The sequence below is a fragment of the Cervus canadensis genome, chromosome 15 (genome assembly GCF_019320065.1).
Source record: "Cervus canadensis isolate Bull #8, Minnesota chromosome 15, ASM1932006v1, whole genome shotgun sequence".
NCBI classification, from domain to species: domain Eukaryota; kingdom Metazoa; phylum Chordata; class Mammalia; order Artiodactyla; family Cervidae; genus Cervus; species Cervus canadensis.
Window position 1 is genome coordinate 40,344,622 of NC_057400.1, and position 25,465 is coordinate 40,370,086.

The following is a 25,465-nucleotide window of genomic DNA, read 5'->3' on the forward strand; positions in this document are numbered from 1 at the left end:
CTGGCCTTTAGTCTATAAGAAGCATTTTGTTTCTGAATATTAGCATGCTTAACTTGAGTTCCCCTGTCTTTTTGTAAAGAAAAGGTCTTATTTTCTGAGGGAAAGGACTTTTTCTAAGCTGATATCCTTTGTGAGCATTTGGTCCCTCTCTGCTTAATTTTTCTAATTTGGAAAATGGCATCACACCACAAAGTCTACAGATGGATGCTCAGGAAGACAGCACTACCTGACTGTTGGTTTGCTGGGTTGCCATAGCAACCCAGACTGGGGAGCCTAAAGAGAAGAAATTTATTTTCTCACAATTCTGGAGGCTAGAAGTTCAAGACCAAGCTGTTGGCAGGTTCTTCCAAGGCTTCTCTCCTGATTGCCATCTTCTCCTCTTGTTTGGTCTTCTCTTTGTGCATCTCTGTGACCTAATCTCTTCTTATAAGGACACCAATCATATCAGATTAGAGTGACCTCATTTTAACTCACCTCTTTAAATGTCTTAGCTCCAAAGGCAGCCATATTCTGATTTAGACTTCAGATCGTGAATTTTGGGGCGAGAATCACAATTCAGCACAAACACTTACCCTAAATAACTTGATTTTACACAATGTGGGGTAATGTCCAGACCTGCTTAAAAACCTCATGATGTCAGTATTGTAAACTTGCAGCAAATTACAGCCGACAACCTGCTGTCTCCTGCCTTTAGTGGCTGCCTCTTTCTGCTCTTCTCCTTGGCTGAGACCAGCAAACCTGTCAGAACAGGTCACCCAGGGATACAGAAATCCAAGAAGAGGGTTTTGTGCCAGGTAAATAAAAGGAATTATCATTCACTTAAGGTTCATTGTTTAAATTACGATGTTTATTTATGTCAATGCAAAATACAATAAAGCAACTTACAAAAAAAAACCCATTGTATCTTCATGTAACAAAACTCTTCAGTGAACAGAAGTACTACTGTTAATGTTTTGACCTTTTCAAGGTCCAGCCTTGGGTCAAAACAGGATGCAGAGAAATAGCAGATTTTTTTTTCTACTTTCCCCAATATACACACAAAGGAAATTTATATATACTAAAATCCCAGTCTAGTAGTAATACAAAAATATCACACGTAGAGATGAACACCACTGTTGTGTCACTGGAATTGCAACTTCCTTATTGCTTGAGATTTCCCACCAACTCTGGGCTTCAGTCAGGAACGCATGGGTACATCAACCCTTCAGGTTTCCCAAGTGACTGTTTAGTAATTCTTTTAGTATAACTGTATACTCCCCAAGTATCTAATTTACCTGAGTTATTTAGAAACCTGAAAAAAATAAGTCTCTAAGTGATCAAATTTTGTACCAAGCTCTCTGACAGAATTGAAGAGACTTATCATAGATTATTCTGTGCCAGTTCAGTGGATAAACAGGAAGCCTCAATTACCTAATGAACTACTCACCTAGTAAAAGGCTTCACATTACAATTTTCTCAAAGGTAATGAACATTGCACAAAAGTAGAAGACCTCATCTGTATTCCAGTAGTTTAAGTGCTGTTTGTCTAGCCACTACGTTTGCAAACAAATGGCAGTTATCACTTAACTAACAAAATCTTTCTATTGTTTCACTGATAAGAGTCAGTCTCACACTGTGGAAAGCAGCAGCAGCTTGGAGTTAGAAGATCTCGATTCAGGAAGCTTGGAGCTAGAAGATCTCAATTCGGGACCAGTTCCACCCACTCTCTGAGGCTTAGTTTCCTTACGGGGATCAATGAGATGAAAGTGCTTTGTGAAGCAGTATTAACTATAAGGAATAATATTCTACGGAGTTCATCTCTTCAATTAACCTGTGGATCCCTAATTACCCACATGTATTTTGCAAGTAAAATCCAACTTTTTCAAGTAGCATATTCACCATATGCGACTGAAATATGTAGGTTGGGTTATGCAAATGGAAAAAAGAATACAGAATTAAGTAAGCCTATTACTCACAGGAGACTTGTGTATTCTTGATGTGTTTGGTTTAAAACCATTAAAAATTTTATTCTGTTTAACACATGGTCCTTTTGTGTTATTGAAGCTCATTTTGAATAAGCTATCTCACTATTTAAAGTTTTTGACAAGAAATTAAAACTTTCATATGAAATTTACAGGGTTTACCTGACTGTGAAACTGAGTTAAATGGGTTGAGAAATACAGAAGGAGTAATAGTCTGAAAACTCAAGGTCAATAAGGAAACTGAATATAGAAGTTTATTTTTCAGGTCATTAAACATAACCTAATGACAGGCCTGTTATTTTTGTTTTTTACTGGTGACTTCCTAATCTATAAATTACTTTTTCTTAATCTGTAAAACAAAAAATATTTGACTTTTAAGGACATTCAAATCTGTAGAAATTATTAATACTTCGTTTTCATTCTTACATGAGGAGCATCTTTAGGAGAATTACATCCTATAGCTTAAGTAAAAGTTAGTATCTCATTTTTTTCATCGGTTAAGAAAAAATCTTTCTTTAGGAAAGGGCAGATTTACTAAAAGTTTAGAATTCATTGGCAAGTTTGACTATATAATGTGGCATATGGACTTTGTGACTTTGCTGAGACAAAGACTTCAGGTAGCTGTATTTCTGTAACAAATGAGATTCTAATTTCAAACATTTTTCAAATGCAAATCAGGCCTTCATGAATCATTTTGATGATTTTTTGAGGCATTAATGCAACAGAGTTAGTATTTTTGAAATGATCCCCAAAGTCACCCCTTTGCTAAGGATATTTCTCTTCTTGATTATTTTGAAATTGTTAACATCATCTCTAACCTTCACACAGAAAATGACTGATCTCCAAATGACCTATTATTATCTTAAACCAACCTTAAAACAACAAAGAGAGAAAAATTAAATAGTGCAATAACATTTCATATCAGTGAAACAAAATTTGTCTGTGCATAAAGTAGTTCTATCCATCCGTGGAAAGATCAACCTTTTGTTTTTCCTTGTGTTTATAGGTTACATTTTTAAAGGTACTGGTGGAGCCTCTGTACAGTGGATTGGTTCCCTAAAAAAAGAAAAAAAAGTCCAAATGAAAGTATGTATATTTTGTTACTACACAGTTTTAATATATCTAAATAATTTCAGTGTACATTACAGACTGGAAGAAGAAAGTTAGGCTTAATCTTGGAAGATATTTGAATAATTTTGATTAATTTGACATGTCATACTTTTGGCATTTAAAAATATATACATCTTTATTGTTTTTTTATTATGAAAAAATAATTCTGTATCCTAAAAATCTTGCCCTTTTTGGAAATGCACTAAATCATGGATTTTTGGAAATGCATATGGAACAAAAAATGGCTGCTTTGTTCGCTGCTGTTTTTCCAGAGCTGAAAACAGTTCAACTAGCCCACAGCAGGCACTCAGAATTTATCAAATGAACAGAATGAACCAACAGGTGACCCAGAAGTAAAATGTGAAAGATAAAAATAGGAAAAGTGAACTGGTAGAAGCATACAAAGATGAATGGCATACACAGTGAGTGAAGTCAGACAGAGAAACAGAAATATTGTATGATGTCCCTTATAGGCTGAATCTAAGAAGAAATGACACAAATGAACTTATTTACAAAACAGAAACAGACTCACAGACAGAGAACCGATTTATGGTTACTATGGGGAGGGTTGGGGTGAGGGATAGTCTGGAGCTCTGGAGGGGTATGCATACACTGCCATGTTTAAAATGGATAACCAACAAGGACCTACTGTATAGAACAGGCAACTCTGCTCAAGGTTATATAACATCCTGAATGGGAGGGGGGTTTGAGGGAGAATGGACAGATGTATATGCATGGCTGAGTTCCTTTGCTATGCACCTGAAACTATCCTAACATTGTTAATCGGCTACAATCGGATACAAAATAAAAAGGTAAAAAGAAAGAAAAGATTAATGGCATAGTATCCACCTTTAAGAAATGCATTGATTGAGATGGTGAGAAGCATCAAACTAGGGCACAAATAATCTTGTTAAAATAAGACCAAAATTCAGAAGGGGTTACAACTAGCTTCTTGGGACAGCAAACACCTGCTAGTAATAGTCAAAAGAATTTGGTGGCTTTCCCTTGCTAGAGAATAACTGTGGGAAGGAGAGAGTCACAAGAGATGGGCATGTGGGATGCCGGGCTAATGACAGAGTACTGGTCCCCAGGAGGATTGGGCATAACAGCTTTGCCCCGGGGGCAGTAGAAAGGTTGTGTGCAAAGCCTGGATAATTCAATTGCTCTGTCTGGACTGTAGATGTGTTTCCAGGTGCCGTCACCAGGACCAGACAGCCCAAAGCTCTCTAGGTTTTTGAATAAATGCTCAACCTGAGCCTCCAATTTCTCTCCTTCAGTTTCATTGTTCCATGCAGGCATGAGGTGTCTGGATAAGGAACATTTCCTTTCCTCCCATTTCTCAAGGTTGGGCATGCAGACTTTGGCTTCAGAGAGCCTGGGTTCTAACCCAGCTCTACCATGTAACCTTACTTAAGCCGTTCTGAACCTTGGCATTCTCATCCATAAGAGGGATTACCAAAGTGCCCACCTGGTCCATGAGGACCATACTTCAGCAGGTACCTGGCACATAGTAAATGCTCAAAAAACACTGCTTCTTCTCATCAGTTCAATTCAGTCGCTCAGTCGTGTCTGACTCTTTGTGACCCCATGGACTGCAGCACGCCAGGCTTCCCTGTCCATCACCAACTCCCAGAGCTTGCTCAAACTCATGTCCGTCAAGTCGCTGATGCCATCCAACCATTCTCTGTCATCCCCTTCTCCTCTTGCCTTCAGTCTTTCCCAGCACTTTTTCAATGAGTCAGTTCTTTACATCAGGTAGCCAAAGTATTGGAGTTTCAGCTTCAGCATCAGTCCTACCTACGTATAACTTCTTTGCATTTGGAATTTCCTTTTTTTAAGGTCCTGGATAGAGTGCTAAAGATATGCCCCACTTCTGGGCTTTGGGATTCAGCACAGCATTTCCAAGCCCATTTTTGAGTATGTATGGAGTCTGGGTGCCACCTCTGACCCTCTAAATTATCATACTTTGATCTCCTTATGCCCCAAATGGCAGAGATGGTAGCATTTTCTAGGCATAGATTTGAAAAAAAAAAAAAAAAAAAAACACAACACAATTGTATTTGCTTTCTCAGTACATTTCTCTCAGCTCTCAGAAGAACTGAATAAAATTAAAAACCATTCTCTGGCCTCTCCCTCTTGTTTCCCTTGGATGCACTGCAGTATCTTCATTTTGAAGAGGAATTACATCTGCACCTGTTTCTGTGTTGCCCAGAGCCAGTGGCCTACCTCTGACTGAGCAACGTGTTACCTTTGTCCATGTGCCTTTGCTGAGAGATGCAATCTCAGTAATGAGGGCAAATAAAAGAGGTTCCCTGGTTGTGGATAATGAGTGAAGGTCAAGTCACTATATTGCTTCTACTCCTGAGGTCAGCTTGGATAATCATGAGGACTCTCCAGTCCTTACTTGGCCCTACTGGAATAAGAACTTGAGATTTGGAGGGTATATGGCAGATGGATGTGGTCTTAGATGCAAGCAGAGTGTTGTTCACAAACAAAATTCATGTGTGGAATTCTACTAAATTTAAGAGATTAATTTAATTGCAAACTAGTAAGTTTAAGTTAGGTACAGAAGAACAAGGGACTGGACTGAAGAGGAAAGATGGGAAAAAATGAGATGTGAAGGCTGTGAGTAATGGGTGGGGTACTGTCCTGGAGGAATTGAGGGACTCAGGAAACCAGACATTGTGTAAGAGGAAACAAGCTGTGAGTAGGGCCAGGGCAGAGCTTTGTAGGACTAGGAGCTCTTCTGTGGACCCCATCCCAGATCATGTCAGTCATCCCACATCTCACACTAAACACAGTTGATATGCACAACAAAGGAGGTGATTTGAGTTGCAGTTGACTGTATACACAATGCTATTTGGCAGATATTTTGTTGAATGTTTCATTTTGATTGTGCAGTTTTCTGTGTTTTGAAGCAACTTTGTTTATTAAAGTTTACAATATTTGATGGGGGTGGGGGAGGTCTCTTGGAAAGGTAGTCATAGGGTCTGGGCATGCTAATGGGGTGGTAGATAAAGCAGACCCCAACATAGTAGGAGGGTAAGGCGGAAGCTTAAAGCTAGGGTAAAAGCAAGTACATTTGATGCTGGCCAGTAGTTTTTCCTGGCCTCAGCCAATGATCAGAACTCAGAAGAATGAGCTCAAATGAAATGTTGTTGGCAGGAGAAAGTGGGGTGATGTCCAGCACTGCCTCCTTCAGTGCAATGCCAGTGGCAGCCTATCTGCCTAGGATTTCCAGCTGAGACATGGGCTTGTGTCTGGCTCCATTTCTGGTGGATCTGCCCTTCTGCGCTGTTTAAACAAGGTCAGGTTTCCTCCAACCCTCTGGAGTCACAAGGCTGACTCCCTCAGGAGTTCTGGGCGGTGCTAATTTAGGCTGTGGATTTTACAAATGCAATGGCACATTTTTTGAGCTTGAAAAAGTGGTAATAAGAAAGCTCTTTGTCATGACCTGCAGCTGCCTTAATGACTGCCTAACTGCCAAATGTAGACCTGATTTGCTTAGCACAGTGCAAAATCAATCCATGACTGTAACTGAATGTTTTTTGCCTTTAGTTAATGACTTGTCATCCTAGAAAAAAATGTCTACTCAAAAATGGATTTAGATATCTTCCCTTTATGTTTTCATAAAGACTATGGATGGGGGTTGTATTTCTAAAAGTGTAATAAGAGGTAACCTTTCTTTATAGTTGATGAATGAAATATTTTAGGAGGCAAGAACAAAGCTCTTTCTTATCCAGAACTCTATCACCTTTAGAGTCTAATGGGGGCCTAGGGATTGGAAGATCCCACTGTTGTCCCTTGAGATCCCCTGGGTTTGAAGACTAAATTCAGTTCTTCGAGAGGAAAACGGTTTTAGGTAAAAACAAAATCAAATCAAAAGACCCCAAAATGGATGCACTGAGCAGCATTCTCTTTTTTTTTTCCAATAGGACATATTAATGAAATTTGAATTGAATAATTTGAATTAAACCTCTTTTGCATCCAAGTGAATAATTATGACCCAGTCATTATCTAGTCAAGAACATCAAACATTTGTTATTCAAAGAAACTCAATTTAACAGGGAATAATATTTTTCACTTATGCTTTTATCTGTTTAATGCATATTTTAATTCCACTTTAGGTGAAGAGACAACAAAAATTCAGCATTTGAATTTCAGTCATGTTCTACATCCTGAGGGAAAACAATTCATGTTTTGGGGAAAATTAACTGTTAATTAAAATGTTATTTTAAAGATATTAATCATTTGTCAGGATTCACGCCTTTGTAGGAGAACATGAAAAAGTGCTGGTTAGTAGATACACATCATATAATTGCCCAAGTGCTTGTTTTCAGAACACCTGCCTATTATTTCTAGGAGGGTCAAGGCTGTGCTTGGAAGAAAAGACTGCAATTAGGATTTCAGCTCCATCATAAAGCAACAATTTGGGAAATCTCTTATCCTCTCTGAGCCTCAATTTTCTTACATTCAAAAATGGGAGTATCAAGACTACCGCACAGGGCTCGTGGTCTTTCAACTAACTACTGCTATTGCATTTTGTACTAACTTAATCACATTCTTGTTTGCTTCTTTTCCAAAAATTTTTCCAATTTAGGTTATTACAGAATACTGAATCGAGTTCTGTGCTATATGCAGCGGGTCCTTGTTGGTTACCTGTTTTACAATAGTAGTGTGTATGAACCTATGGTTACCAGGGAAATGGGTTGGGTGGGTAAGGGATGGATTGGGGGTTTGAGATTGACATGAACACACTAATCACATTGTTTAACCTGGCTGCCTTCTGACCCCTTCCAGGCATTTTCCTGACAGTTGGTGAGAGTTAAAAACAACATTAATGGCCAAGGAGTCAGGTGAAGTTAATTGCTCCAATACTTTGGCTTCATAGTACTGGGTTCTAAGTCACCAAACTAACTTGTCAGGTTACATTTTTACCTCATTAGAGATAGAAATATTATATCTTCATTGCAAATCCTCAGTTTACATTACTAAGGATTTTGTTTAATTAGGAAAAGTCCACACATACACAAAAGAAGAGGAAAGTCATATCTTGAACCTCTGTAGACCCATCACCCAGATTCAGGGGTTATCAAGATTTTGCCACAGTTACCTCAACTATTCCTCTCTCTCTTTTGGCTGAATTATTTGAGGGCAAACCCAGCTTTCACTTCCTCTTTACTGTAAACCTTAATTATTTTCTATCAAAGCCTCATGCCATTATCCTATCTAACTGAATTAACCATAATTTCTTGCTATCAGTCTAATACCCAGGTCTATACTTTTTTCCAGTTGTCAAAAAATATATATTAGAGCACTTAAACCAAGATCAAAACAAAATCTATACATTGCATTTGGTTATGGTGTCTAAAGGTATTTTTAATGGGAAGATAAAGTAGATAAAAATATTCATGGTCTATTGCCCTGCACCATATATTATATTTATTTCAAAATAACTGCATAAGATATAACATCTCTTATTAAGATAAATGTACCTAAAACAGAAAATTCCATTTGCTTTAGGTATGGAAGATATCATTATAGAACTAGAGAAAAAAGTGTTAACATCAATTATTTGGGGAGATTAACCCAAAGGAACATTGCATTTGCCTGTATTTTCTCCAGTGATATCATGGTTTTAAGAATCAGCAATGTAAGATAATTGCTATCAGATAGCTGGACACACCATTAGAGAGAGAGAGATGAAATTAAAACCATGAAATTGTTTCTATGGGCCTCTAGAAATGTAATTATCTCTCCTGTGGAAAAGAAACACAGAAAATTGGAGTCCTGTTCTGTGTTTGCCCACTGTGAAGAGAAGACACATAAATTATATCTATTGAGTACATATATTTAAAAGTCGATACTTTGGAGGGTTTTTTTTTTTTTTTTCAGGTAGCTGTTTAAAATTGATGCTATTCAGAAAAGCTAACTGGATGGTATTTTAAAAGCCTTCTTGCCTTGCTTTTTTAACCTATTATGAGTAATGAGTATTTCCATGGAAATTGGCATGAACTGTCATACTACTCCTGAACATTATTCCATTAGCTCTAACAGCCGATATATGGAAATGTTTAGATGTAGCATGTATGCTTGTCAAATGGGGCCTGCAGGAACCTTCTGGTGGTAAAGAATAAAATGTATCACCTTGATGTTCCTAAGTAGCTAACAGTATAAGGAGTTTCATGTGACTCTTCAGAGTAGGGGAAATCTTCATTGCCATGAGACAAATGAACGCTGTGAGGACTATCTGAGTTCCAGATAATGGACAGAGGTCCCTTTGTCCCCAAAGCAGAACAGAAACCAGCTGTTGGGGATGTGGGGAGAGGAGCAGAGAAAGAATGTGACAGTTTAACTCTTAGTGCAGAAGAAATCCAACACCCCATCTTTTCCTCAGGAGGAGTAGCTAGCCCCTAGGTGTGCGCATACCGTTTGCCACTTGGCCTTTGACCTTTCTGCTTCAAATTTGGCAACTTCTTTCCTATCATGAAAAGACACCAGGAGCTTCCAAATGCACAGTAGGACGACTCCAATAAGAAGAATAGCCAGCGAAACCCCCAACATGATCATGGGAATATTTGGAGGTTTTGGACAGTCTGTGGAAACAAAGAAAATTATACTAAGGAGACTGTTCAATTAATGTTCTGATGTAGAGAAAACACTTCTCATTAAATTTTCAAACCATACTTTTTCTCCAGTAGAGGAAAGATAATAATCTCTTTTGTTTTGCTGAATTTTAAAAAATGACTTACTTGTTGAAGGATAGCCCTATTTCTTCAAAGGAAACAAAAGATAAGGTAAGAACTTGATTATTCAAAGCAAATGGATATATACTTGAATGACTGACTCAAAAAGAATTAGAATTCTAAAGTGACAATTAATATACATGGAGTATTTAAAGCATCAGTGAAAAGACTGTAGTTTACTGAAGATGACCTCTTTTGAGTATAAGACAAAGTAGAAATGGAATGTGTACACACACATACACTTTTTCATGGATTTTCTTTAATCATATAAATTACACTCAAAATTAAATACAACCTACCCCTGAGAAGTATACTACTTGCTCTTTCTTTTAAAATATATAGACAGAAAATAACCATGGTTTTCAGTTTTATTTTCACTCTAATGCAGTGCCCTGGTGTCTTGGAAAATTCCTGAATTGGGTTCAGGAGAGGTGGGTTCCATTCCCATCTGATGGACAGTAGCTGTCTGAAATCCATTAAGTCTCTCCATCTCTCTGAGCCCCAGTGCCTTCGTCTGTAAAACCAAGGTGTGGGGCTTCAGTGTTCCCTTAACTTCCTGATAAGATTAAGGTGCTCATGCTTATTAAACCCACCTCTGAAATTCCTAGACCCATCCCCTGAGATTCTAATTCAGTTGGTTTGGATGGAGCCACAGACTCTTTATTATTAAAAGTATCCCAAGTGATTCTTATCTCTAGGGAAGTTTGAGAAATTAGGTGTTCTGTATAGTCCTTTCTACTCGAACATCCTATGAAATGTTATTTTGACTCTATTGACGATATTAATACAATTTTGTAATTATACAGTACCTTCTCTCATTGACAGCAGAATGACTAATAATACTTGCAATATGCCTGGGAGATGATACATTTCTTAATGAAGCATTATAATTAAGCTCTCCCTTTGCTATCAGGGAAAAAAAAATCCCCCATAAAAATTATCATTAAATATCTGCCTCCCTCTGCAAGAAGTGAGGCAAATCCGTTGTATCTGGGGAGGAAATGAATCATGTTTAGTTTATCCTAACTCTTATTGCTTTTAGATATTTAATAAGGAGAGTTATACACACAGGACGAGTCATGCTGCTTTCAAAGTAAGATCTATAGCTGATCTGAATTTGAGCGGGACTAATGACCCCCTCACAGCATGACGCCTGGCCTCACACAGTTTTGTTCTTTAGCCAAAAAGCCATGTAAGGTGATTAGGCAGAAATAAGTAGAGGAGTTAATGAAATAGTTACTACACTATGAAGATCTAAAGACCGTTTCTAGAAGAGCAAATGAACCATGGCTGCTTCTAATAGGTTAGCAACACTCCTGCAAAGAAAGTGGCAGGCCTGTGTCCATGAGAATATATACTGGCTATATCTTTGACTATGAAATGTCTGGGGTGGGGCATAGAATGTTCTTGCTGAAAGCAAAATGAAGCTTGCTGAGACCCTGCAGCCAGAATATGAATTAGGAGGGCTCTCTGGTAGGCAATAAATATAGGAGGAACGGGCATGGCCTGGTGGAGATAATCATTTGAAGAATTTAGAGTCACTGGGAATTAAACATTTTTCAAGCAAGGATTTTGGCCCAGGCTCCATAACAGGTATTACACAGAAGAAATTTCCACTTTCATACTCTCTTTAGTATCTCTTGAGATACTCATACTGAAGACCTGTTGTAGGTAGGAGGAAAGGCTTTCTCTATCACTGTGTACCATCCAGGCTTGTCTGTTGAGTTGAGTCCAGGTCAGTGCGGCACCTAATTCTAAGGTGCTGAATTTCTAATGCTGCCAACCTGGTAGCCCAGTCACATGTGGTTATAGCTCAATAGTCACTATAAATGTGACTTTTCAGAATTAGGCTTTGTGTTAAGTGTGAAATACACTCTGATTTTGAAAACTTCATAAGAGAAAAAAGTACAATATCTCATTAACAATTTTATATTGACTGTACATTGACATAAGATTTTGGATGTAATGGATTAAATAAAACATGCTATTAAAATTAATTCATTTTATACTTTTTATGGGAGGCGGGAGGATGGCTCCAAGAGGGAGGGGTTATAATTATAGCTGATTCGTGTTGTTGTATGGCAGAAAGTAACACAACATTGTAAAGCAATCATCCTCTAGTTAAAAACTACATAAAGGTTAACTAGAAAATTTAATAATACAATGTGATTTGCATAACATTTCTATGGGAGAGTGCTCTCTGACAGAATCTGGGGATCCAGATTTCTTTATGCTCATTCAGCCAGTGGGAGGCAGTATAGCCCAGTAGTTAAGAGCATGAGCGCCTGGCCAGCCTGCCAGAGATCCCAACCAGCGCTAGTGTTTAATTGCTGCAGGACCTAGCAAATTATTAACGTCTCAATTTCCTTACCCATAAGATGGAAATAATAGCAATACCTGCTTTATATGGTTGTTGAGAATGTTAAATTAAAACATGTGAAACATACAGAATAACACCTGACATGGTTTTAATAAGGGCTCAATAAATGACAGCTGCCATTACTGTTAGTAGCAGTAATAGTAGTAGTATTTATTACACAAAGGCACCCTTCTCCCTTTCTATGCTCAAGACCTCAAGGGCTTGGCATCTCCAAGGTGGAACCTGCGGGTGTCAGATCCACACTCATATCCGTACCAGGAAGCCTCCCCAACTATCATTCATCGTGGTTCTCATGAAGGTGGCTCTTGTCTGCTGAAAGTTTCTCTGGAAAATAGATGAGTGAAGATATCCCTACATTCACACACACACTGATGGTGAGTCTTCACTTGGCTATCTTTTTCTATTTGGTAGGAGAACCCTGGGACTCCTTAACTTTCACATTCTCCTTTCTCATTTTGCCTCTTTTCTCCGGGTGCCTCCAACCGGCTGCCCTGGGCTCTCTGGTCTTAAAGCTGTGAGAGGGGACAACAGACTCCAGGGTCAGGCTCTGTCCAGGGCCACCGGAAGCTCTGATCTATCCGGGAACATTTACCAGGAAAGGAGCATCCTTCAAGCTGTCAGGGGACTCCTGTTAAACCTTAGGGAGGTCATTTCCCCCTTACTTTTTCCTGATACAAAAGCAGAGGGGGAATAAAAAGCCTTAATAAAAAGACATCAGGGCAGCTGAGGGCTTCTCAGAAAGATGGCATGTTGATATGCCACTCATATTGTGTGGACAAAAGAAGAAAAACCCAACAGTTAAGTAATGAGGAAGCATTTAGCAACCAAAGGCATGTTTCACAAGAAAAAAAAAATCAACTAGACACAAAAGTCCTTGAATTAAAGACAGAGCCTATTCTGGAAAGTTTCATTTTTGTTTGAAACTTGCTTTTCCAGTGAAGTTAATAGTATAAGGAATGGCTTTGATTCCAGGAGAACTAGTTAAAGCCATTACCATGGTCACAGAGGGCGGGGGTGTAGGTGAAGACTTTGCCTGTAGAAAACAGATAATGAGGAGGCAGGTGTTTGTACTATAAAGTATTTCTTCTTGGTACAGCAGGAATCACCTTAAATTTCCTTAACTAATGGCCTCCACAGTGCCCTTTATGTATGCATTTCAGATGAGATCTGGTGTGTTCAGGGTGGTATGGCCATAGACAATATGTATGCATTTCAAAGCAGCTGATTTACAGGAGCTATTCAAGAGCAAGTCTCCAGGAGTACTCTGCCCATCTGAGCAACAAGGTCGCCATCAGACACTTGTATCTTGCACTGTGCTGACCTCTACCTCTCCCTGACACTACGATGTGGTACTTTTCTAATCTTGTTTTCTTGGTAAGTTCATAGTGCTTTGAACGACAAAACTCCTCGGCCTTCTAGCCTGCCTTGCTTTTATTGTCTGGGCCAGAAGTTGGGCTCCAGGCTTTTGGGGGAAAGAGGAGGAGTCTGATGACAAGAGCCAGAGAGGTCTGATTTCATGCAACTGTCGTTTCTACCGCAAAGGTTTAGGGGCACATCATTAACTGAAGACAGAAAAGGTGAGGCACCTGTGAGTATCTAAGCAGGCAGGCAGGCCTGGGAGGGTTAGAGTCACCCTGAAGAGGTCTAGAAGCCAGCTCTATCAGAGTCACCTGGAGAAGTGTTAAAATGCAGAGTCCTGGGCCATATCTGGCCTGCTGACTCAGGACACAGGCAGTCTAACAAGCTCCCCAGGTGAAACTCACTAAAACTTAAGAATGTCTCAACAAAAGTGCTTTTCTCACTATTTTCTTCTCTCCTGGCTATAAACTTCTCTCTCACCCCTTCGCTGAAAATGAAGCTGACTCCATGAATTGCTATGGAGGAAAACTCACAAGAAGCGATGGACTCTGACTTCCTTTAGAGATTCCTTCCTTCCTTCCTTGTCACTCATGCCTTTTCTGACTCAGACATCATTTAATGACCCATTGGGTAAGTTATTAACTAGTACATGTTTTACATGCATTTTTTCACTTAACCCTTGACTCAACCCTTAGAAGAAAGTACTGTTGTTTTCCCCATTTTACAGATGAGGAAATAGAGACATGCAGAGCAAGTATTTTCCAAAACGTCAATGAAGTGGTGGAGCAGGATCTGCGCCCAGGGTTGGCCTGATTCAAAGCTTGTTCTCTTAGACTGTTGTATTCCTCTTCCCTGTTAGTCTTTCCTAAAGCCATACCTTTTGCTGACATTTAATTGGTCCACCTTTCTATAATTCATCAGCCACCTTTTTGGATTGGAACACTCTTCTCTTGTATTTGGTCTTAATAAGAGACATTGGAACATACCAAACCTTTCAATAGGTATCTTTCAGTCATTGGGAAATCAAAAAGTTGGAAATGTCTTTCCTGGCAAGCTACCCAGAGTACCTTTCTGATTGTTTTCTCCTTTCCCATGTAGTATCTTTTATCACTGACAAGGGAAGGCAAGCCACCCACCTTTCTCGTTGATGCTGTGAATGATGGTTTTCCCTTCATTATCTGTAGTTAGTAGGAATGTAATAAGGCATTCATTTTCTCCTTGCAGAGAACAGGAAACAGAGCTATCCTCTGAGAAATCTGTAGATAAAGAAGTCATTCATTAGGTTAAATGAGTTTCCAAAAGATGTTTTTTTTTTTTTTAAAGCAAAGTAGTATTGAGTTTTATTATGCAAATAGAAATTTCCAACATTGCAGAATAGGAATAGAAAAGACATAGGATTTTCCTCCACCCACTGAGGGTTTAATTTCTACTCCTGTTCCAGAAGAACAGTTCCAGGTGTGGTCAATCAGGACTGACCATCAAATGCACCCATCAGTCTGATAGGTGCACAATTTCAATGGAGTGAAGGGCTTCAAGGCAGGTACTGTAATGGGAATAGAATGGCTCAGATTATGGCAGTGAGGAAGCCATATGGTTTCTTTGGCTCAGAGTATCTGGGAAGAAGCCTAGATTACATTTCAGAAAGAGACTACACAGTTCAAACATAGTGATATTTCTAAAGGGGCCTTTTCCACAATGTCCTAGTCAGATTGCTGGTCATGTATGCTCACAACAGTAAATATAAATCAATACGAGTTAACAGAGACTGAAGTGTTATATAGCATGGGGACCAGCAGGATAAAGATATAAAAAAAGAATAAAAGGAGACTAGGATGCCCTGGTGGTACTAGCGGTAAAGAACTTGCCTGCCAGTGCAGGAGACTTAAGAAATGTGGGTTTGATCCCTGGGTTGGGAAGATCCCCTGGAGAAGGAAGTGACAACCTACTCCAGTATTCTTGCCTGGAGAATCCCATTGACAGAGGAGCCTGGCTAGCTACAGTCCATTCGGTTGCAAAGAATTGGACACGACAAACAAATTAGCGCAAATACACACAGAGGACGCCCATTGGCCTACCACTCATATAGCCCTTTTCTCAATTAAAAAAAAATTTCAATTTTCCTCAAATCTTTTGCAAATAAATTTGAGGTTATTCAAGAACCAGAGAATGAATGTCATGACAGAAATTGATAATACAGTAAAATGGTCAATAATGTTAGTACTATGTATCAGACATTTTAGTGGTCTGATACCTATGCCAAAATTATGTAAGGTTTTTCTAATTAAAAAAAAAACTTACTTAAAGTTCTCCTCTAAGTTAGAGACTTTTTAACGATACTGTTACACTTTTTCTGTGTGTAAACCTGTAAATAGAATGACTGCTCTTATCTTAAAATTTTAAGACATATGATCCAAGTGAAAGTCGTTCAGTTGTGTCCGACTCTTTGCAAACCCCATAGACTATACAGTTCATGGAATTCTCGGGGCCAGAATACTGGAGTGGGTAGCCTTTTTCCTCTCCAGGGGATCTTTCCAACCCAGGTCTCCCACATTGCAGGCGGATTCTTTACCAAGTGAGCCCCAAGGGAACCCCAAGAATACTGTAGTGGGTAGTCTATCCCTTCTCCAGTGGATCTTCCCCATCCAGGAATCGAACTAGGGGTCTCCTGCATTGCAGGCGAATTCTTTACCAGCTGAGCTATCAAGGGAGTCCATACGATCCAAAGCAAGTGTCTTATGATACAATGGGTCAGAATATAAAACTGAGATTGTCTCTGATAATCTTGGACATAGTCTTTTTAGATCTGTAATTTTTCTCATTAGCTTCAACATAAAATTTTTTTCAATAAAACAGAATCTAGCTATGTTCCTCTGACTCTAATGAAGAAAAATTAAGCAATAATCTATTTTTGATTTCACAATGCCATAACCATAGAAAGATGGCAATGTTTTTTTTGCCTTTAATTTATAAAACTAAACACCCCATGCCGAAGTCATAAGAAGCATGCCTGTATTATCCACAACAACTGAGACTAGTAAAACATTTGAAAGTGAAAGTCGCTCATTAGTGTCCAACTCTTTGCAACCCCGAGGACTGTACAGTTCATGGAATTCTCCAGGCCAGAATATTAGAGTGGGTAGCCTTTCCCTTTCCCAGGGGATCTTCCCAACCCAGGGGTCGAACCCAGGTCTCCCACATTGCAGGTGGATTCTTTACCAGCTGAGTCACAAGGGAAGCCCAAGAATACTGGAGTGGGTAGCCTATCCCTTCTCCAGTGGATCTTCCCCACCCAGAAATCAAACTGGGATGTCTTGCATTGCAGGCAGGTTCTTTACCAACTGAGTTATCAGGGAAGCCTTTAGCATTATTAATAAGATTTCAGAGGATAAATTAAGTAAACAAACTGTTTCTGAATCCATTTGTTGGTGTTGTTTAATCACCAAGTTGTGTCTGTTTTGCAACCCCATGGACTGTAACCCTCCAGGCTCCTCTGTCCATGGGATTTTCCAGGCAAGAATACTGGAGTGGGTGGCTATTTCCTTCTCTAGGGGATCTTCCCCAGCTAGAGATCCAACCTGCATATCCTGCATTGGCAGGTAGATTCTTTACCACTAAGCCACCTGGGAAACCTCTTCAAATCTTTTACAAGCATCTTATTTACATAGGAATATTAAGAAATCTAATTACAAACTATTCTCATCTGGTCATTCCCAACTGTTTACCATCATCTGCCTGGGAGGCTTCCCAGGCAGCACTAGTGGTAAAGAACCCGCCTGCCAAGGCAGGAGACATAGGAGATACAGGTTTAGTCCCTGGATCCAGAAGATCCTTTGGAGGAGGGCATGGCAACCCACTCTAGTATTTTTGCATGGAGAATCAGATACAACTCAAGCGACTTAACACACCCACATGGAAATCACCTAGGAGTTTTGAAATGATGGATTCCAGGGACTCACCCTGGCTTTTCTGATTTGAGAAGTCCGTGGACAGGAGCTTGCATATTCATGAATTGTTAATAGTATCTTTAAAGAGGTGATTCTGATGAAGAGGTTTGGGCACCTCCAGGCAACACTTGATTAGTGAAATTTGTGCTATTTCATGTGTTTGACAGCAACAACACTACATATATAATTCATACTTTGGTCATTTTCAGATGACCTCCACCACACATTCTCCTACCAAACCATTCCAGTTAGCTAGGACTCATGGAATCTTACGGCATATGCTTTTACTTGTTGGAGTGTTTTTTTCCTTCCCTTCCTGCTTTGCCATGACAGTGCACACCCGCCCTGCTCTTCTAAAACTTACTTAATGGAACATTTCATTCTCAGGTAGAAAATATGTGGACAGCTTATAATACTGCTTTCAGTAATATTAATCCTGCTTTTTTATTTCCTCTTAAGTAGCTACACCAAAGCACAGGGAGGCTTAATTTACTTGGCCAGGATTTTTTAAGTTTTAATGGAACTGCTAACATGACCTTTGAGTCATGACTCCCTTCTTGCTTTAATTACTTCACCACTCCTTTTCATGACTGTTATGACTCTAGATTTTGCCTGTTTTGTAGTGTTTGGGTATTAAAATGGCATTATTGAATGTGTAGTGAAAAGGTCCAGCTTGGGCTGGAGATTTGCATAATTAGCTGCTAAGCTTTTCTTTTGTTATTCATTAGAAATGGACCTTTCTGTTTTACTCACTTGTATGAGTGCTAGCAGCACTGTTTTAGAATAATAGAACGAAAATAAGATCTCAGGCAATCCATGAAATCGTACATAGAAAAGGAAGAAATGTGAGAATGGAGGTTAAGAGGTCAGGGTCTGGGAAGGTCTAGGAAGGAGGTGGAAAATATAAACTGTCTGCACCATTGACTCAAGATAACCATGTATTTGAGATCTTCCCTTTGGGACAGAGACAGTACTTCTCAGAGAAAACAGTTTCCCAGGAAAGAAAAAAATAGGGTTCTGGGGTCAAATAAGTTTGGGAATCCCTCCTTACTCTAATTTTTCCTTTTGCCTCACCTGAAGATTCACAATGCACATTTAATTTAATGTACATGACAGCTCTCAGTCTTGCAAAGCAAACAAAAAGCTTAACTTCCCATTTGCAAAATTCATATGACCATTGGTGCTTTTATCCATGTGACATTTTCAGAACTAGGGTTCCATAGAACATACTTTGAGTAACAATACTCTGAGTACACGACTGTTGGGGTAAATTCAAGACTTCTATTTCAGTAAAAAGGAATATAAAAGTTAAGCCACATGGCCTTAGAAATGCTCACACAAGTCATCATAGCATATTTGAGGAATAATTTATTTAGATTATGAAGTTTATGCTTACTTTACTCTTCACGTCCTTGTGAGGGGAAGGATGAGCTGATAAAAGATCCCATGGAAGAGCAAATATGCAGTGATAATTTTAAGATGATACGATCAATAACATGACCGAGTGAGTAATTTGGAACAGGACTTATTAAAAAGGCCCATTAGAAGATACATACGCTTGTGGCACTCATGGTAAAAGAATCTGCCTGCCAATGCAGGAGACACAAGAAACATAGTTTTGATCCCTGGGTCAGGAAGATCCTTTGGAGTAGAAAATGGCAACCCACTCCAGTACTCTTGCTTGGAAAATCCCATGGACAGAGGAACCTGGCAGGCTACAGTCCGTGGGGCCACAGAGTGGATAGGACTTAGCGACTTAATCACAGCAAGAACAACAACCCATTAGAAGAGTGACTTTTAGATTCTCAGGCTGACAAAGATATTTTTTCTTTCAAATTCATCACAATTACTGCTTTAAATGGTATTAGTAAACCAATCACTTTGGTTTCTGAATTAGAAATAGTTGTAGTCCCCTATTTTGAAGATAATTTAGTCAATTACACCATAAGAATAATGAAACAATTTGTAGGCTACTTGAGAATATAATCTTCCTCTCAAATCCAAGCACTTATGATCATCTATACTCAGAAAGGCATTTCCCTGGTGGCTCAGATGGTAAAGAATCTGCCCATGATGCGGGAGACCCAGGTTTGATCTCTGGGTCAGGAAGATTCCCTGGAGAAGGAAATGGCAACCCACTCCAGTATTCTTGCTTGGAAAATCCCATGGACAGAGGCGTTTCGCAGGAGTTTCCACGGGGTCTCAAAGAGTCAGACATGGTTGAACAACTAACACTAACTAACTAACTATACTCAGAAAACTGTATATGTACATTCCCTATTTGTGATTTACATGTTTCCAAGGTTGATTTCTTTTTCCCCTCAGCACGTTAGATGTCCCATGCTGTTAGTTACTTTGGTTCCAGCCATTTGCAGGGCATTTTCTGCAATTTTTAGTCATTTCTTTGAAACACATGGTAAATATACCAAGTGTTTGCTGTGAAATGAAGCCAGAGGATATGCTGAGATTGTGGACGTGTTACTAATGTGGACAGGCCACAAACGCCATCTTACCCAGTGCTCAGTCTATTAGTGTAAGGTATTAGTATATTAGTGTATTAGTGTAAGGTACGTACCATCTTGTCCAATTTATGGCTATTTGGCATATTTATCTTAAGGCACCAGAAACGCACAGGCAAGGGGTTTCATGAGCACTAAACCCACCCCTCCATATAGGGTCATTTAACTATGCATAGTCAGAAACCTCAATTTTAAATAAAACAATGTTGGTAATTTTCAAAACAATAGAAATATCACTAACTTATATCACTTTGGAAATGGATTAATTTCTATATTCTAGTTTCATTATTCAAGACACATATGCTAGATTGTCATAAATTATCATCTTGGTTATTTCACTCCACCCAAAATACATCGGAGTTGCACCTCTAAGGTGTGCAGAGCAAGGTTCCTACCTGAGCAGCGGTTTCTACCTCATGGTGGGTTTGTGATGATGGAAAAACAAATCCCCCCAGACAGTCCCTTTAGGAGGGGCAGTCATCAGTTGTTTTTTTTTTTTATCAGTTTTATTTTAAAGATCACAAATTATTTTTTAAATGCCTTCCCAGCTAAAATACAACCTATTTACATATCTGAGATAAACTTTTGCCATTAGAAGGAATCTGATTTTAAGTAAGTCACTTCAAAAATGGCAGACAGAAGCAAGAGCAGAGTTTGCTTAGCAGTTAAAGATAACAAGGCTTCCTAGATGGCACAGTGGTAAAGAATCTGCCTGCCAATGCAAGAGACACAAGAGACGCAGGTTCAGTTCCTGGGTTGGGAAGTTTTCCTGGAGGAGGAAATGGCAACCCACTCCAGTATTCTCGCCTAGGAAATCCCGTGGCCAGAGGAACCTGATGGACTGCAGTCCACGGGGTCACAAAGAGTGGGACATAACTGAAGTACTGAGCAAGCACCTCCTAAAGGGAACAGGCCTTTGTTGGAGTTTGGGACTGAGGGCACAGAGGATTAATGATGACCATGTGAGGAGGCAGGGTGGGAGGGAGGTCCACGACAGGGGGGAGGATATATGTTTACATAGGGCTGACTCACTTCATTATACAGCAGAAACTAACACAATATCGTAGAGCAACCGTACTTCAATTAAAAAAAAAAAAAAAGATGACGATGTAATATCCAGGTCTGGAAAGTTGGGAGTAAAAACATGGAGGGAAGGGGAGGAAAAATGGCCACTAACCAGAAACTGCCCGATGCCTGAGGGCTGCTGTCAGAAAACCCATACTACACCTCACTTCTTCCTATCGTGAAATAAGGCAGGCAGATGACAGAGGATGATTTCAAGTTAGGGGGCTAATATTTAGCTCTTTCTTCAATTTTCCTCTTTTCTAATTAAAAAAAAAAAAATTACAGCATTCTGGAATTCTCTCCAGCTGCATGTGTTAAGCGGAGATGAATCTGCCAACAGAGCTAAAGCCAAACAGAAAAGCTGGGACTTTAAATTGCTTATATCCCAAACCATCAAGTCTTTAGCCTTCTGGAATGCATTTACTCTTAAAAATGAATGCGAGTGAACTAACCCCCCCAGTACAAATGAGGTTGAGCTACTGAAAAGCCCTCCACAGAGTTTCTGCCTCTCTAAAACTGTGCAAAGGAAAGGAAAGCAATTTAAGACAAGTAGAACCTTCTTCTTCATTGATGGTCGCACCAGCTAGTTTGCATTTGTCAACACATTCTTCTTGGGCCTGGCCATCTGCAGACAGGTAGCATTCAATGCAGCTCCTGTGAACATTATTCAATAGAGTTAATCAGTTTTGTGATGGTGTAAAAATGGATATGCAATTGGGATTTTGCTTTCATGCTGTTACTGTAATTCCAGCTATAGAAATGTCTCAGAGAGGATGTTGTGTTTTGTTACTTTCAAAAAGATGGTTGGGTGATATCCAAGAGGAAACTGCTTTAGTCTGAATTCCACTCAGTAATCATTGCTCCCTAAGGCAGCCTTGATAAGAACTACTATCCTCATTATCTTTAATGATTGCTTCTGATTGGTCAGATTAAAAAAAAAAAAAATTTCCCCAACAAAAAAAAGTCCCAATTATTTTGGTATTTAATTTAGCTATATTTTCATTATACATTTTCCTGGGAAGGGTTTATGCTGCTAAAATAAAATTAGAGACTAAAGTGTGAATTTCTTAACAGAAATAGTCTGTATTTTAACAAGAATTCCAAAAATTCTCGTAGGTCATGAATGACTATTTCAAAGATTCACTTTTCTGTAACTCTTTTGAATGAGTTCAAACCTTGATAAGAGTATTTTCAAAAGCTGAGTATTACAGCCTGGATCCTCATTAATGCAGATTTTTAAGTAAAGGATTGCTACTTATTTAAAAGTGTATTTCCAAGACCATAACCCAGGAATTAAGCTACTCTAGTGATGGCTATACAGCAAAAGTAAAACTTAGATTCTGAATTAATCTTGTGCTGAAAATCACTTTATAGATAGTGTTTGGGGTAATCCAAAGCTGCAAAACTTTTCTTACTGTGGGCATGCATCATACCGCCTCTCTCTCAACTCTGGCCCAGGAACTGTACACTCTTCTAAGCGCTGGAAACACTCCTCATTCCCACTCATGCCTTATCACATCTCAGCTGAAACCGCACTTCCTTAGGCAAGCTTTCCCTAGCCCTTATCAGTCCCCTTGCAGTGGAAGCCTCTGAATTCCTCTGCTGGAAGGGTTTAGGAGCAGCACTCTCTGTAGAGTGGGGATAGGAATCTTATCTGGAAGTTGCCTTTGCACCGCAAGCCCACTGCACTTATCGAGGTTATGTATTTACTTGGGGTGGTTTTGTAGGGGGCTGCTGAAGACTGTGAAAGCCTTAAAACCTCTATCTCTTTGTGTACCCTATTGACGGCTGCCCAAGCTAGCCTAGTAACTTTATCTCCTGCCAGAGAATTCTATTGTTCCCTCTTTATCCCCTATTATAACTGTCAGCCCAGATATCATTATAATTACTTTTTAAATGTTCTGTCTTTGCCAGTAGATGCTTAGCACCTGTGACCGCAGGAACTATAGCTGTTTCACTATCACTGTATGTCTAAGACTTAACATGATTCTGGCCTGTAAGTAGGTATTTAACACCTATTTGATAAATAAGTGCATGAAAGAATAAATGGAAGAATGGATTCACCTCAAAACTAACAAATGCCAAGTGGATCACTCTACTCAATTTCTCAAATTCAAACTACTTTGACCATTAATTTCATACCTTATAAACCAGATCTAAGATTGAAACATGTCTGATGAAACAAACAAACAAACTTCTGGTTACCAAAGGGGAAAGGGGAGAGGGAGGGGATAAATGAGGAAGTTGGAATTAACATGCACCTAGTACTATATATAAAATAAACAAGAATTTACTGTATAGCACATGGAACTATATTCAATATCTTATAATAACCTACAGTGGAAAAGAATCTAAAGCTGAACACCTAAAACTGACACAATATTGTAAATCAATCATAGTTAAATAAAATTTTTTTTTCAAAAGAGATTAAATCAGGTTTACAGAGAAGATAAAATAGAAAAATAATGGAATTTAATATTAAATTGTATTCCAGTAAGCCTAACTTTGGGCTTCCCGGGTGGTGCGCTAGTGGTAAAGAACCCGCCTGTCGAAGCAGGTTAGACATAAGAGACACAGGTTCGATCCCTGGTTTGGGAAGATCCCCTAGAGGAGGGCAAGGCAACCCACTCCAGTATTCTTGCCTGGAAAATCCCATGGACAGAGGAGTCTGACAGGCTGAAGTCCTTAGGGCCTCACAAGGTCGGAAACTATTGAAGCAGCTTAGCACACACATACACAAGCCTAACTTTGTGCCCATGCTTCTCTTGGCATCTGTTCAGGCACAGTGACAGAGAAATTTTGACACTTGAATAGTGAGTAAACACTGAGTGAAAATTGGTAATATTGATTTTCTTACTTTGTTCACATTGGATATGCACATGTCCCCATTGTGGGTACCAAGTTTTTTTTAATGAAAATATGAATTGCTGAAGCATATTTGCTGTATAATACATTAAACCTGCAATGTTATAACACAGCCAGTTTGGAGATTTGCTTTTCTTGACCTCAATTTTTCATTAAGAAGTTAGCTGCCAAGCTAAGAAGAATTTTTTTTTTTATTGGAAAAAAAGATATGATTGCTTTTTGTTGTTGCTGTTTGATGATAAAAAGAAAGTGTAATTCGCTCTGTAGAATGGCAACCAACAAAAGTTGCCAAAGAGCATGAGTGGAGAGCCAAGATCATCTTTCTGCTTCTTTGCCTTTTTGAGTCTGTAGATAGGAATGAATCAGTAAGGTCAGGCTATAAACTCGATAAGAAGCTCCTCTGTTTCCCTGTAAAAAGTACAGAAAGTGAGTGTCAGTCTCCCCCCAGGGCACTCCTGATGTGTGGCTGCTATTGTAAGGGAGAGGCCATCTGATGTTATCAGTGTGGGACCTCAGCTTAGCTTCCTTGAGAGGCTCTCATAGAAATGTGACTTTGTGGACCTGGATAATCAGCATTGGGAGGTAATGGAGAGGCTGATGTTCCAGGCTGTTGATCACAAGGGCCCTTCAGGTTTGTGTGTTTTGATGTATGCTTGGAGACCAAAGCCAGCAAGAACAGTCTGAGGTCTAAGTTTATAAAATGTCGTTACAACTTTGATCATCATGAAACCTAGGGACAAAGAGAGATTTTTGTAGATGGTAGATACGTTACCGTTTAGAGCTGCAGGGATCGCTGCAGGTGGGACAGCGTTCACAGGTGGGTCCCGAGGCTCCAGGATTCGTGCAAATGCACTTGCCGCACACACAGTCCCCTCGGCCGCTGCAGAGGATCCCGTCCTCGGAGACACAGGGGTCCGTGCTGGTGGTGCAGTTACAGTACTCGCCTGTCCAGCCGCTCCTGCACACGCACTCGCCACAGTCACAGTCGCCATTATCTGCAAAACAAAATTCTGGGTTTCTTAGGGCTAAAACCACTTCCGGATTTTGTGGACCATCTTTTTTCTTTGCCTTTAAACACCATCAGAAAGACTGAAGAAAAAAAGAGGGAAAAAAGTGAGTGCTGTGCAGGGGTGGGAAGGAGTGTAGATAGGAGTGTATTTTGCTAATGGTGTGTATTTATTGACTTGGTCTCTTAACTGAAGATCAACTAGGTTGCCTGATGTTGTATCCAATAGAATTTATGGGCTGGCTTCCCAGGTGGCACAGTGGTAAAGAATCCGCCTGTCAATGCAGGAGACTCGAGAGATGAGGATTCAATCGCTGGGTTGGGAAGATCCCCTGGAAAAGAAAACTGCATCCCACTCTAGTATTCTTGCCTGTGGAATCCCATGGACAGAGGAGCCTGGCAGGCTATAGTCCATTGGGTCACAAACAGTCCAACACAACTGAGCACATATGCATGAAATGAGATAATCTAGAAGCCTATAGTTAGCTACTTGGTGTGTGTGTGCGCGAT

At 39.5% G+C, this 25,465-nt stretch overlaps 1 protein-coding gene across 5 annotated transcripts in view; it reads right to left on the minus strand.

Annotated features, from left to right (window-relative positions):
* Positions 1 to 825: 825 nt before the first annotated feature.
* Positions 826 to 25,465, minus strand: part of ITGB6 (integrin subunit beta 6) — a 144,612-nt gene continuing 119,972 nt past the window's right edge. For all 5 annotated transcript variants that reach the window (XM_043488318.1, XM_043488317.1, XM_043488316.1 and 2 more), the window contains 5 exons: positions 24,722 to 24,944; positions 21,641 to 21,738; positions 14,693 to 14,812; positions 9,501 to 9,667; positions 826 to 3,017 (listed from right to left, as the gene is read on the minus strand). In XM_043488318.1, coding sequence (XP_043344253.1) covers positions 2,919 to 3,017; positions 9,501 to 9,667; positions 14,693 to 14,812; positions 21,641 to 21,738; positions 24,722 to 24,944 — 707 coding nt within the window. In that variant the 3' untranslated portion in view covers positions 826 to 2,918. The remainder of the gene's footprint in view (positions 3,018 to 9,500; positions 9,668 to 14,692; positions 14,813 to 21,640; positions 21,739 to 24,721; positions 24,945 to 25,465) is intronic.